The sequence below is a fragment of the Rhinatrema bivittatum genome, chromosome 7 (assembly GCF_901001135.1).
Source record: "Rhinatrema bivittatum chromosome 7, aRhiBiv1.1, whole genome shotgun sequence".
Classification (NCBI taxonomy): Eukaryota; Metazoa; Chordata; class Amphibia; order Gymnophiona; family Rhinatrematidae; genus Rhinatrema; species Rhinatrema bivittatum.
The window spans coordinates 93,386,553-93,399,742 of record NC_042621.1 but is presented as its reverse complement, the minus strand read 5'-3'; the positions used below and the strand labels follow the sequence as shown (position 1 = coordinate 93,399,742).

General features: G+C 42.4%; 1 protein-coding gene across 3 annotated transcripts in view; it reads left to right on the top strand.

Annotated features, from left to right (window-relative positions):
* The window catches only part of NUDT21 (nudix hydrolase 21), a 124,522-nt gene that overhangs the window by 20,939 nt on the left and 90,393 nt on the right, over window positions 1–13,190 (top strand). For all 3 annotated transcript variants that reach the window (XM_029608714.1, XM_029608713.1, XM_029608715.1), the window contains exon 2: window positions 4,150–4,350. In XM_029608714.1, the coding sequence (XP_029464574.1) occupies window positions 4,150–4,350 (201 nt within the window). The remainder of the gene's footprint in view (window positions 1–4,149; window positions 4,351–13,190) is intronic.

Sequence of the window (13,190 nt, the reverse complement as noted above, 5' to 3'; positions counted from 1 at the left end):
TTTCTGTGTGGAATTGCCAGTTCTGTGCAAGGGGGAATTCTGCGCAAACTCTGCACTCCACAGTAGTACAGAATTCCCCCAGGACTAAAATTCCAGAATTTAATTATGCGACGAGTTAAAAAAAAAAAAGTTCTCCTATTTGTGTTAAATGTATTACCTAGTAACTTCTTTGCATGTCCCTTAGTCTTTTTGTATTTTTTTAAAAGAGTGAATAAATTTGCTTTCCTAGGACCCACTTGTCCGAAGTTATCTCGACCCATCTGCGGTAGAATAGGGTTACCCTGCCCCCTATGGCTTCTTCCCTTGGATGGGTCGGCTGAATCTCATTGTGGGGTGCGGCTGGGGCCTGGACCCGAGCTGGTTCCCCTCTTGTTGTGTTTGTTCCGAAAGGACTGGTTCCTGCCCATAGGGCGGGGCGCTTGATAGTTGTTCTTGTAAGGGTTGAAGCACTGTGAGCTTCTGCCTCTGGTGGACCTGGGAAAGGGACGGTTTCTCTTCGTCTTGTCTTCCAGCAGGCGAGGTAATGGGGAGTCACCCCATTTGTTGGCCAGTTTCTCTAGTTCGCTGCCGAACAGGAGGGATCCTTTGGAAGGGCATTCTTGTGAGGCGTGTTTTGGAGGAGGCATCAACCGACCAATTTCGAAGCCAGAGTTTTCTCCTGGCTGCCACTGTGGACGACACTCCTCTGGCTGCTGTGCGCACTAGATCGGAAGCCGCATCAGTGAGGAATGATAGTGCTGATTCCATGTCTTCTCCCGGGGTGTTGTTCCTGGCTTGGGATAAACAGGAACGTGTCACCACGGTGCAGCAGGCCGCAATCTGCAGGGACATGGCTGCCACCTCAAATGATTGTTTAAGTATGGCTTCCAGGCGCCGGTCGTGTGCATCCTTGAGCGCCACTCCTCCCTCCACTGGGATGGTGGTGCGCTTAGCGACCGCTCAAACTATGGCGTCCACTCTAGGGCATGCCAGAAGCTCCTTGGTTGCTGGGTCCAGGGGGTACATGGCCGATAAGGCTCGACCCCCTTTGAATGAGGACTCCGGGGCATTCCACTCCAGGTCAATTAGCTGTTGTGCCGCCTGTAAGAGAGGAAAATGGCGAGACGTCTGTCGAAGGCCCTCCAGTAGGGGGTTCATTCTAGGTTCCCCCGGGGTGCCTTGGCCCGGGATAGCGAGTTCCGATAGGCATTGGGATACAAGGTCCGGAAGCTCATCCTTTGAAAAGAAGCGTCTCATGGTTCGGTGTGGCTCTGTCCCAGAGGGAAGTTCTCCCTCCTCAAGGGGCTCGACTTCTTCTTCGGAGAAATCCGTGTCCCCGTAGGTGGGGCATGAGGGTCTTCTGGTGTCGCGTATGGCTGGTCCGCCCGGGGTTCAGTTTGCATTTTGACAAAGGCGTGAATCCCTTTAAACAACTCTACCCAGGAGATCGACGCTGGGTCTAAGTTGAGGGGCGCCGGTTCCCTGGGGGTCCCCGTCTGTGGGATGAACTCACTGGGGCCTGCTAAGTCCGGGGTGCCCCCTGAGGAGCTAGCACTGGGCCCTGGGTGGGACTGGCCCTGACCTGGATCTCCCAGGACCTCCTCACAGTGTGCGCATAGGGTGTCTGCTTCCTCGCTTTGTGCGGCTCTGATGTGGCATGCTAGGCAGAGGCCTTGAGCTTTTATTCCTGTTTCTGGAGGTGCCATTTCTGTGGACGCGTAAGCTCTTCTGCGCTCCATTGCGTCTGATATGTGCGCGCAGATGTGCGCCTAGCCGTAAATGTGCGCCTTGTACTGTGCGCGTAACTTATGCGTGTAAGGTTTTTTGTGCACCGAAGATTAATTAGTGCGCTTGGACGGTGAGCGACGGCGAGCATGCGGGCAATATGGCGACCTCCTCGGAGGGTCTCCACGTGGGCAGACCCTGGAACAGCCGGGGCCTAGCCCTGCTAGGGCGGATCAACCCGGTGGCACAGATTCCGATCGCCGACCTGTGCTCCTCCTCGATCTTCGGAGACCGGATTAAGTAGAAGATTTCCACCTTACCTTGTCTTCAAGCGCTTCCCGGTTTCGCTCCGGGATGTCTCCGGCTGCGGGGGGAGAGGGCAAATACCTTCACTGCCGCGCTCGAGGGGATGCACCCGCTGCCTCTCAGCCGCGCCCGAGATCGGGGGCTAAGTCCTCGCCGCGATTCGGCCATCGGACCGAGGCTCACCTCCGAGGGACCAAGGAAATCACCTCGGGAAACTCAACTGGGGGAGGGACCCGAGGGTATCACCGCAGGAGTGCGGGGCTCGTCTTCAGGTTGGTTTCTTCTTTAAATTTCGGGTTTTGTTCTTTAATTTTGGTCTAACGCTCTGAGAGCGTGCAGATAGTCCCTAACTGCTATGGAGACGGAAAATACTGAGGCGCTGCACTTCCTGCAGGGGTATATGTACTAGGGGCTGACGTCAGATTGAAATCTGATCCGTCTCCAACTGCTAACAGGAGTACACTATACCCATTGGTCCTGAGTCCATCTGTCTACACTAAGGAAAACGAAATTATCAGGTAAGTAATTTCTCCAATTTACTCATTCCACTCCACTTTGCATTCAAGCAAAAAAGTTCTAATTTAGTTTTGTATACTTCAAATCAAGATTCAATATGGGATTTCTTAAGTAATGTCTTCCTACTTGCCACCTTACCATACAGGCAGGATATTTTGTCGCATGCACCCTTTGACCGGTCTTGACCATGGGAGCCTATAGCTCTTTAAAAGTTGCCATTGGCCTCTTGGTTGCCTCCCTGATCAGTAATCTCCTTGCTCGGTCATCCAGTTGGAGGATAAGGCCTGATCTAGGCAGGATTTTGGCATACTTTACTCCAGAGATGGCCAACTTCAGTCCTCAACAGCTATAAACAGGCCTGGTTTTCAGGATATCCACCATGAATATGCATGAGATGGATTTACATGCACTACCTCCTTTGTATGCAAATATATCTCATGCATATTCATGGTGGCTACCCTGAAAACTAGGCCTGTTTATGGCTTTTCAAGACCAGAGTTGGTTGCCTCTCCCATACATCTTCCTTTTTCTTAATCATTTTGATCTTGCTCCAAGGGATGTTCAAGGACTCTTCCGATCTGTGTCACTTCACTGCTTTGTCCCATAGCTCTTTTTACATCTTCTTGGCTCTCAATGATGGATCTTGTTTTGAAATATATTACCCAGCAGAGAGAGCCAATAGGAACTGCTGAATTTATCCTGACATCATGTGAGTCATAGGTGAGACCAATTCACTAGGTGTGTTTTTGAAGGCAGTTGGTTACACCAGAGCTTTAAGTATTTGGAATTGCTACAGAGGTGGAAAGGGTGTAGACATCTTAACTAAGCTATACCATGTTTTTATTTCTACTTCATTTTCTAAGGTATTCTGAAATGGTTTTTTTTTAGTTTGCAGTTATGGGGTAAGATGTGCAGATATATGCAACAAACACTGGTGTAATGCATGAAAAGGTGAACATCTTGGGAAGGGGTGTAGACACTTATAGCCACTGAATTTATTTAAAGGTTCTTATATTCCACTTTATCCAGGATCCTTTTCATAGTGGATTACAGTAAAGCATACGTAATCATAAATGTCAACTTAAAAATGAAGGAAAATATACCCCAAAACTGAAATTGCATTCTTACTAAAATAAATGGCACAGATCTACAAAAGAGAGAAGAAAATAATCAAGGTTCTAGCTCAAAGCCATGGAAAAACAATAATCATTTATCTTCTTTCTAAAACTCAAATAATCAGAATCTTTGAGAAGCTATGTGGACGAGAGTTCTATGGAAAAGGCTTTTAATTGGGTATCCTGTAAGTGAGTTTTGCGAAAAGATGGAACTGCAAGTAGCATTTTCCCAGCTGAACACGACAGATTAGTTGGAATCTAATGGGAACAAAATCTCTTTCACGTTCTGAGGACCATCCATTAATATGGCCTTATGGACTAATTTCAAGATCTGAGACTGAACTTGTGCGGTGACAGGTATCCAAGTGTAAATCCTGTAATTTAGGATTAATCCTATCCTGGGGTCTGGACCCTATTACAAGCCTTGCCGCAGTATTTTGTACTAATTGCAAATACTAATGACTTGTTAATGAAGATTAAAGGATCTGTTTTTGTGATTTTGTTACAGGTACCCACTCACAAACTATACCTTCGGCACTAAAGAGCCTCTATATGAGAAGGACAGTTCGGTGGCAGCCCGCTTCCAGCGAATGAGAGAAGAGTTTGATAAGATTGGAATGAGACGAACTGTAGAAGGCGTTCTGATTGTACATGAACATAGATTGCCCCATGTTTTATTACTACAGCTGGGCACGACCTTCTTCAAATTGTACGTATTTATGGGTGATCTGTGGCAGAAAACCCAGAGTGTATGAGATGGGTTAAAACCCATTATTTTAGCAGAATGTGTTCTATAGATTCATTGCAGTAATCCATTTTTCCATATTTGTTTGAATGTTTGCAGTTTTAGTTAGAGCAGCAGGGCAATGTTTTCAAATAAAAATATTGAATTTGGTGCAAATGAAGGTTGACATGGCAATCTAGTTTTGCCCTTTTTCCCCAATCTATAGCAGTACCACAGACCCTACTTGATCTTGCGTATTACCCTCTTTTCTACTTCTAAAAAATCCTTTGGGGTTTTTTGTTTTTGAAATTTCAGATACTGAGTTTGTTCTTATCACTTCTACTTGGCAGCTATTTCCTGTTTCTGTCACCTTATCTTTGAAGAAGTATTACCCTATGTTAACCTTAAATTTACCCACTTCTAGCATTTTATCGTAAATCCTTAATCTAGAACCTCTTTTCCAGCAGAAATGCTTCCCTTTTTTTTTTTTTTTTTTTCAATTAGTAATTTTTATTTTTTATTGCAGTCCAATATCAGAAAACCAACAGTGCACCAAGCATTGTGAACAAATTAAATTCCAGGGACAGCATTTCAATCTTACAAATAAGTCCCCTCCCCCCTTCATGCTGCAGAATCTAACATCTTGATACAACTACCTAATTAAACATTCGTAGGCAAAGGTGATCACTGATAATAAGCTAAAGCAAATTATTATTAACAAAGCTGAGCAAGGCAATCGATAGAGGCGATAATTAAAAGTCCTAGTTAAGCAGCCAAGGAGTAGTTTAAGCATGATGGGCTTGTCTCCAAGTCAAATATGGTGACCAAATAGAATTGAACTTATCCGTTTATGGTGCTTCGCCGCCGTGATTTTATACATAGTGCAAGGTTTATCAATGCTTCTCGGCACATCATGTGTAGTTGGAGAGCGAGATTTTTTTCCATGCGGCAGCGATCTCCATCCTCATAGCTATACAGGACTGTTGGATTAGATTTTGAGCGTTGAGAGGGTACACATCGTCGTGGGTATTAAGTGCCAGCTCTCTTTAGTTAGATGACCAGGCTTATTTAATATTTCTGAAAGCAGAGTGGCTAATTGCTGCCAAACAGCCTGAGTGTGGATACAGTCCCACCACATATGGATGTAGGATCTTGGTAGAGAACAATTGCACCAGCAAAGCCTGCTGACTATTGGAAAATACTTGTTTAAGGAAGGGGTGTGAGATGCTACAGATTAAATTAATTTATAACTATGCTCTATTATAGAGGTGGGAATTGAGGCATACTTAATTTTCAAAAATATCAGAGACCACTCCTCATCGGAGAGCTGTATTCCAAGCTTATTTTTTACACGAGTATTTAACAACTTTATAGATTTTTTAGATCAAGCCTTTCATAATGTGAGGGTGGGAACAATATCCCTCAAAGAGGGATCTCTCAGGAGATATAAGAAATTTCTTCCTTATGGCTGCTAGGAAGTGTTCAATCTGAAAGTATGAAAAAAAATTCAGTATAAGGGAGTCCAAATTTAGCATGAAGAGTGTCAAATAGTATCATTTTGCCATTTATGAAGATTTGATCTACCTGAGAGATACCTCTAGATTTCCACTCTGAGAAGGAGTGGACAGATATGCATTGGGGAAAGGTTACATTATGAGAAAGATGTTCAGTAAAAGTAGGACGCGGGTCTTACCAATTTATGTTTCCAAAAGGACCATACATTTAGGGTATACCTAGTGGTGGGGGCTATTTTTGGACATGGTCGCTATGATCGGCGAAGTTGCCATGCCTTAGCTCGTAACGGCATGACCCTTACCCAGGCCTGCTCAGTTTGCACCCAGGGCTTTGCTGATGAGGTGTAATGCCAATAAATAATTGGACGTATCTGAGCTGATATAAAATACCAAATGAGATTCAGTAGTCCCGTCTACTTTGGATTGATATAGGACAGACCTAGCCACTTTTGGGGATCTATGTCTCCAGATGAAACATAGCAGTTTCCTCTGCCATCTTTTTAGGATAGAACGATTCAGTGGGATTGGGTGGGTTTGAAAAAGGTATAGTAGCCGCGGAAGAATATTCATTTTTATGATGGTGACTCTGCAGAGCCATGTAAAGGAGAGGCGATTCCATTTGTTGAGATCCTGTTCAATTTTTTGAAATAGAGGGACATAGTACAATTGGAAAAGGTCTGATAAGTATTTACCAATGTTTACCCCTAGATATTTGATCTTGGACGAGGCCCACTTAAAGGGATGATGGGACTTAAAAAATAGTTCGAGATGAGGGTCACAAGAGATGTTCAAAATCTCAGACTTTTCCCAATTAATTTTAAAGCCAGAGACTGTGCTAAAAGATCAAGGTCAGACTTGATGGCTTGCAGAGATATATGTGGATTGCTGACAGCGAAGAGGATATCATCCAAAATAAGGACAGTTTATAGGTCTTGGGCTCCAGTGTAAAGCCATCAATAAGATGGTTTATTACATATAGTAATGGCCAAGGTTCTAGGAAAACAGCGAATAGAATTGGTGATAAGGGACACCCCTGTCTGGTGCCCCATTGTACAATGAAGGTGTCTGTATATCCCCCATTAATTTTCAGGCATGCTTTGGGATTGCAATATAAAGCGTTTATCCAATTTTGGAAAAAGGTGCCAAAGTTCATGGCCTTCAAAGTTGCAAATAAGAATGGCCAATGGACCATATTGAAAGTTTTTTCGGCGTCCATGGCTGAGGAGAGCTGGTATTTGTCGATTGTGTGTCCCAAATAATATTTAAAATTTCTTGAACATTGTCGCTGGCCATCCTACCCGGGATAAAGCCATCCTGATCCGGGTGAATAATTTGAACAATAAAGCGATTTAGGCAGTCGGCGAGAACTTTGGTCAATAATTGTACAAGGTTTCATAGAATTTAAGAAATTGCTGACTAATTGCCAAATTGGTGGACAATATCTGGCCTGCCTCATTTTTTGATTTTTAGAATATGCTTTTGATAGGTAACTTTCTTTAGTTTATTAGTCAGTAGTTTCCCTGCCTTTTCTACTCCCTCAAAATATTCTTGGTGGGTCAGGTCCATCGAGTGAGCTATGTGCTCTGCTTCTAACCTGAGCAGCTCCTCCCTAGCTTTGTTAAGGTGGGTAAAAGAAAACAGAGAGTAGGATTAAATGGACAATTTTTTTCAGTGGAAGGGAGTGGACAGTGGAGTGCCTCAAGGATCTGTATTGGGACCCGTACTTTTCATTATATTTATAAGTGATCTGGAAAGAAATACGACGAGTGAGGTAATCAAATTTGCAGATGATACAAAATTGTTCAGAGTAGTTAAATCACAAGCAGATTGTGATAAATTGCAGGAAGACCTTGTGAGACTGGAAAATTGGGCATTGAAATGGCAGATGAAATTTAATGTGGATAAGTGCAAGGTGATGCATATAGGGAAAAATAACCCATGCTATAGTTACACAATGTTAGGTTCCATATTAGGTGCTACAACCCAAGAAAGAGATCTAGGCGTCATAATGGATAACACACTGAAATCGTCTGTTCAGTGTGCTGCGGCAGTCAAAAAAGCAAACAGAATGTTGGGAATTATTAGAAAGGGAATGGTGAATAAAACGGAAAATGTCATAATGCCTCTGTATCGCTCCATGGTGAGACCGCACCTTGAATACTTTGTACAATTCTGGTTGCCGCATCTCAAAAAAGATATAATTGCGATGGAGAAGGTACAGAGAAGGGCTACCAAAATAAGGGGAATGGAATAGCTCCCCTATGAGGAAAGACTAAAGAGGTTAGGACTTTTCAGCTTGGAGAAGAGACGGCTGAGGGGGGTTATGATAGAGGTGTTTAAAATCATGAGAGGTCTAGAACAGGTAGATGTGAATCGGTTATTTACTCTTTCGGATAATAGAAAGACTAGGGGGCACTCCATGAAGTTAGCATGTGGCACATTTAAAACTAATCAGAGAAAGTTATTTTTTACTCAACGCACAATTAAACTCTGGAATTTGTTGCCAGAGGATGTGGTCAGTACAGTTAGTATAGCTGTGTTTAAAAAAGGATTGGATACGTTCTTGAAGGAATCCATTACCATCTATTAATTAAGTTGACTTAGAAAATAGCCACTGCTATTACTAGCAACGGTAACATGGAATAGACTTAGTTTTGGGGTACTTGCCAGGTTCTTATGGCCTGGATTGGCCACTGTTGGAAATAGGATGCTGGGCTTGATGGTCCCTTGGTCTGACCCAGTATGGTATGTTCTTATGGGGACTCACTTATATAAAATAAAGATAAAGAGAGAGGGAGGAGGAATAGCCTAGTGGTTAGAGCAGTGGGCTCTGAACCAGGAGACAAGAATTTGAGCCCCACTATTGCTCCTTGTGACCTTGGGCAAGTCATTTTAACCTCCATTGCCTCAGGTACAAACCTAGATTGTAAGCCCTCTGGGGATAGAGAAATACCTACAGTACCTGAATGTAAACCGATGTGATATCCTGATTGAGATCGAATGTCAGCATATAAAAATAATAAATAAAATAATAAATACATCCTTTCTTTATTGAGAACTGGCCCCTTTTTCCCTCTTCTTTAGGAATGCAGATTGAGAAATGAATAGGCCTCTAATAAAAGCTTTAAAACAGTCCCAAACCACAGCCGGAGAGACAACAGAGTTAACATTGGTGAGGAAGAAATCTTTAATAATCTGAGAGAGATCCTTAATATAGGAAGGGTCATGTAATATGGAGCCATTAAGCCTCCAAAATCATTTGCCCCCCCTCGGCACCCTGGAGACAGATATCGAGGTGTATGGGAGCATGGTCTGACCAAGATATAATACCCACTTCTGGTTTCTGGGTAAGATGGTATAGTGATTTGTCCACCAAGAGATAGTCTATTCTTGAGTATGAATCATGACCTTAGAGTAAAAGGTGCAGGATCGTGAGTGTGGGTATGTTACTCGCCATGGGTCCATTAGTTGTAAGTCGTTCATAAGGTCTTTAAGGACATGGCCATGCGAATCTGCTATATATGAGTGACCTTTTGAAGTGTCCAGTGGCGGGGGTAGAGCTATGTTGAATTCGCCCCCCTACAATTAGTGATCCTATACAGTGTTGCTGTAAAATATGGTGATGGTTGTTGAAGAAAGTGGCCTGGTCCCTATTGGGGGGCATAAACATTAACCGAAGTGTAGGTGATCCCATTTACCTTGATGTATAGTAACAGGTACCTTCCCATGGGGTCGGTGAGACAAAAGGAACATTCAAATGGAAAAGTATTCGAAAACAAAATACCAACCCCAGTGTATTTTGCGGATTTATTATTGGGAGCAAAATATTGTCAGTGAAACTTGGGTGATCGCATAAGATGTTCATATCTCCTTGAAAGATCTCTCTCGAATAAATCCTATCTCCACCATACTGAGATCAAGTTCTCTAAATAGAAAACTCTCTTTTGTGGGGAATTTAGGTCCTTAACATTCATAGATAAAACACGGATTTTAGACATTTTGCAGTTATAGGGTTAAACCCCGAAAAGGAAATCAGGCATCAATTCTGCAATGAGTATCAAATTGTGATAGCAATAATTCCCAAGAGGAGCCAAAATGCTGGAGATAGAAGATTTCAAGAACAGATAGTACACTTCGATTTGCCTGAAAAGCTCTAAAGATAAAAAAAAAACCATGCATTGGTGACACCTAAAACAAAAACAATGTTATTCAGAAACAATATATTACATAACCAATATGCGGCACGATATCCATAAGAACTTCCCTTATTCCCCCTTTGGTGATTGTTGTGTGCCTGCATTCCCCTCCTTGCGGGCAAATACTCTCCCTTCTTGGGGGGGGAGTTTCCCATCATAGACGAAGAGGAGGTCCCCCCGGCACCCCATAGGAAAACCTTATGGGAATGCAGTATAACCAGTAAAGTACAGTATTAAACCTCCTTAGATGATCAGCAGAGAATCCAAAGCCATTAGAATAGAAAGATGCATATGGAGCTTTGTATTGGTTAGCGTTCTGAGTAATTCCAATGTGGTTGCGTCCATATTTCTTGTATGATCAGTATTTGATCCTTGGCTATGCTGTGATCCCCCAGAGTGACTATGCAGCCTGCTATTCCTCTTCCCAACTCTTTGCCAGGCTGGGAAGGCTGGACTTGAGGAAGAAGGTTTAGTCGTTTTGATGTGACTCAGAGCACTGGTGAATCCTCGTGGCTTCAGACGGGGAGCTAATTTTATGTAGTGTACCCTCCAGATGAAAGGAGAGTCCAAAAGGGTAAAGCCAACGATATTTTATGTTATCTTTTCTGAGGAAAGCTGTTATCTCTCAAGAGTACCTGTTTTGTAGTGTTGCTTGGGATAGGTACTCGTAGACAGAGAGATACTGCTCTTCCCACCTCCATATATTCTGTGCTTTAGTCGCTTGTGCGATCTGTTCTTTGATGGTATAGTCATGAAAACAGGCTACTATGTCCCAGCTCCGGTTGGGTGTGGGTGCCCGCAGAGCTCTGTAGGCTCTGTTGTCCAGCTTTATATCGGGAGGAACATAGTCTGCTTCTGCGTGGGACATTGTTAGCAAATGCTGGCAAAATCGTGCAACAAGATCATTAGTTTTCATTACCTGAGGCCTCTGAGAAACCACGGAAACGCAGGTTGCTCCATCTGTTTCTGTTTTCTAAGTCAGCAAGTTTGTTTTAATTGTAGATTATCCGATTGAAGTTCTTTGCACATGGATTTATTGGGGGGTTTTTTATATTTCAGCTTGGCATTCAAGTCTTGTGTCCAGCTCATCTATTCTATGGCCCATCATGGTCAGCTCCTCTTTCATTTCCTCCATGTGGGTTAGCATCTCCTGCTGGTAGGATTTTTTCTGCTCTTAGACTGGCAAACCATTCTCGAAATTCAGCTCTCGTTGGGTGGTCAGAGCTTAGCTGGTTCAAGTGATCCGGGATCGTTAAGTCTACTCCGGGGATCAGGGCGATCGAGTCAGCGCCTTCTTCCTGATCCTCGGAGGGGCCTTTCCCCTCTTTGCTGTAAGAAAAGTGCTGGAAATCCACTTTTTTTTTTTTTTTTAAGAGGTCGTGACTGGGTATTTGATCATGCTGGTGAGTGTAGCCTGATAAGGATGGAGGTATATTGACCCGAAACTCAGATTCGGGTGGATTATTGAGGCAGTGGCGGGAGCTCACAGATTAGGCTTCCATCCTCATCCGTGACGTCACTTCCCCCCAAATGCTTCCTTTTTTTATACATTGTTTGTACTCTTGAGTATTTATACAATTGTGTCACTTCCCTTTCTTCTCCAGGAATATAAAATATTTAGACCTTTAATACTTACCTCATACTGTGCATCACTTAGATACCGGTCTATGAATTGCCTCATTCAGTATGTCCTTTGAGTTCCAGCCTTCAGAGCCTGACACACAATTTTAGATGTAGTCTCACTGATGATTACAAGGAAAAAATGCTGTTTCTCTTTTCTGCTGGTTATGCCTCTCTGGCCACCCTAATTTTTAACTGATTTTAACTATATAGCTTGTCATACTGTCCAGTTACTTTCAGATTATGAGACATAGCCACCACACTCTCCCTCTGGTTGAGGCTATCATTTCCTCATCTCCCATCTTGTAGCTCCCTGGCTTTCTGCATCTCAAATACAAACTATTATGAATTACAGAAAAATAGGTGCAGTTCCATTTGTTTTCCTGTTACCTTTGATAGGAAATCTTGTTTAATGATGTGTTAGATTGAAAGGAGCAGTATTATGGCTGAGGATATCTAGGAATAACACACAGGTCTGTGTTTTTTTTTGGCTGAAAGTTACTGCATTAATTCACAGTAATACCATATATGCTGAATATAAGAAAAATTGGATAATAAAAGTATACATTGCACATTATGTCTTTACTCTTCTGCTTTTCCTCCACTCAGCCAAATTCCACTAGTAGTACTGTGGCACTGTCGATTCATATTCTGAGATTTTTTTCCAGAAAGAAAGCAGAAAAGAACCAAAATATGTGCACAAATATAATCATTTGTACAATATACAGTATATGTATATATATATTTATATATATATATATATATATATAATACACACCCATATACATATATAAATATGACAGACCTTAAAGTATATAATAGTGTGCCTAAATGTATGTACAGCAAACAAGGAGAAACCATATTCATTTTTTATTTCTTCTTTAAAAATGAGAAAAAGTCTGCTCATAATGTCCTATAATGAACAGCCATACCTGGCCTCTTAGCAAGTTCTAATCACTGCAGGCATAAATACCAAAATAATCCAAAAATATTTTCTAGAAAACCGGTATCGACTAGCCCTTGAAAATCATCATCTTTGTGTGTAACTTTTTTTATTTTTTTTTTTAAAGAACATTCCATGCATGTAGATACTGAAAACAAATTAATTTCACATAGAACTTTAATTCTATTTATTTATTAATAGAGCCTCCAACAAAGGTCTTCGATTCGCTTAGATGGCTTCCTCAGGGAAAGAGAGATTACCCCGGAGCTAAGAGCTATTGATGTTTTGATACATATATCTGCACATACACAAGGGCATGATATTTATGTCCAGCTGTCCTAGTCCTAAAAAAAAAAAAAGTTTTTTTCCTCCTTTTGTTACAAGGATTCTCGGAGGACAAGCAGGAGGGCAGTCCTCATACTTGGGATAATGTCATCTGACAGAAGTTGGCACAGAACTTTAAATTTCGAAAATTCTAGCGTTTTCGGTATGCTCTACTGAGCATGTGCACTAGTAGTTATCTCCCTGCTTCTTAGGCAGGGCCCTTCTGCC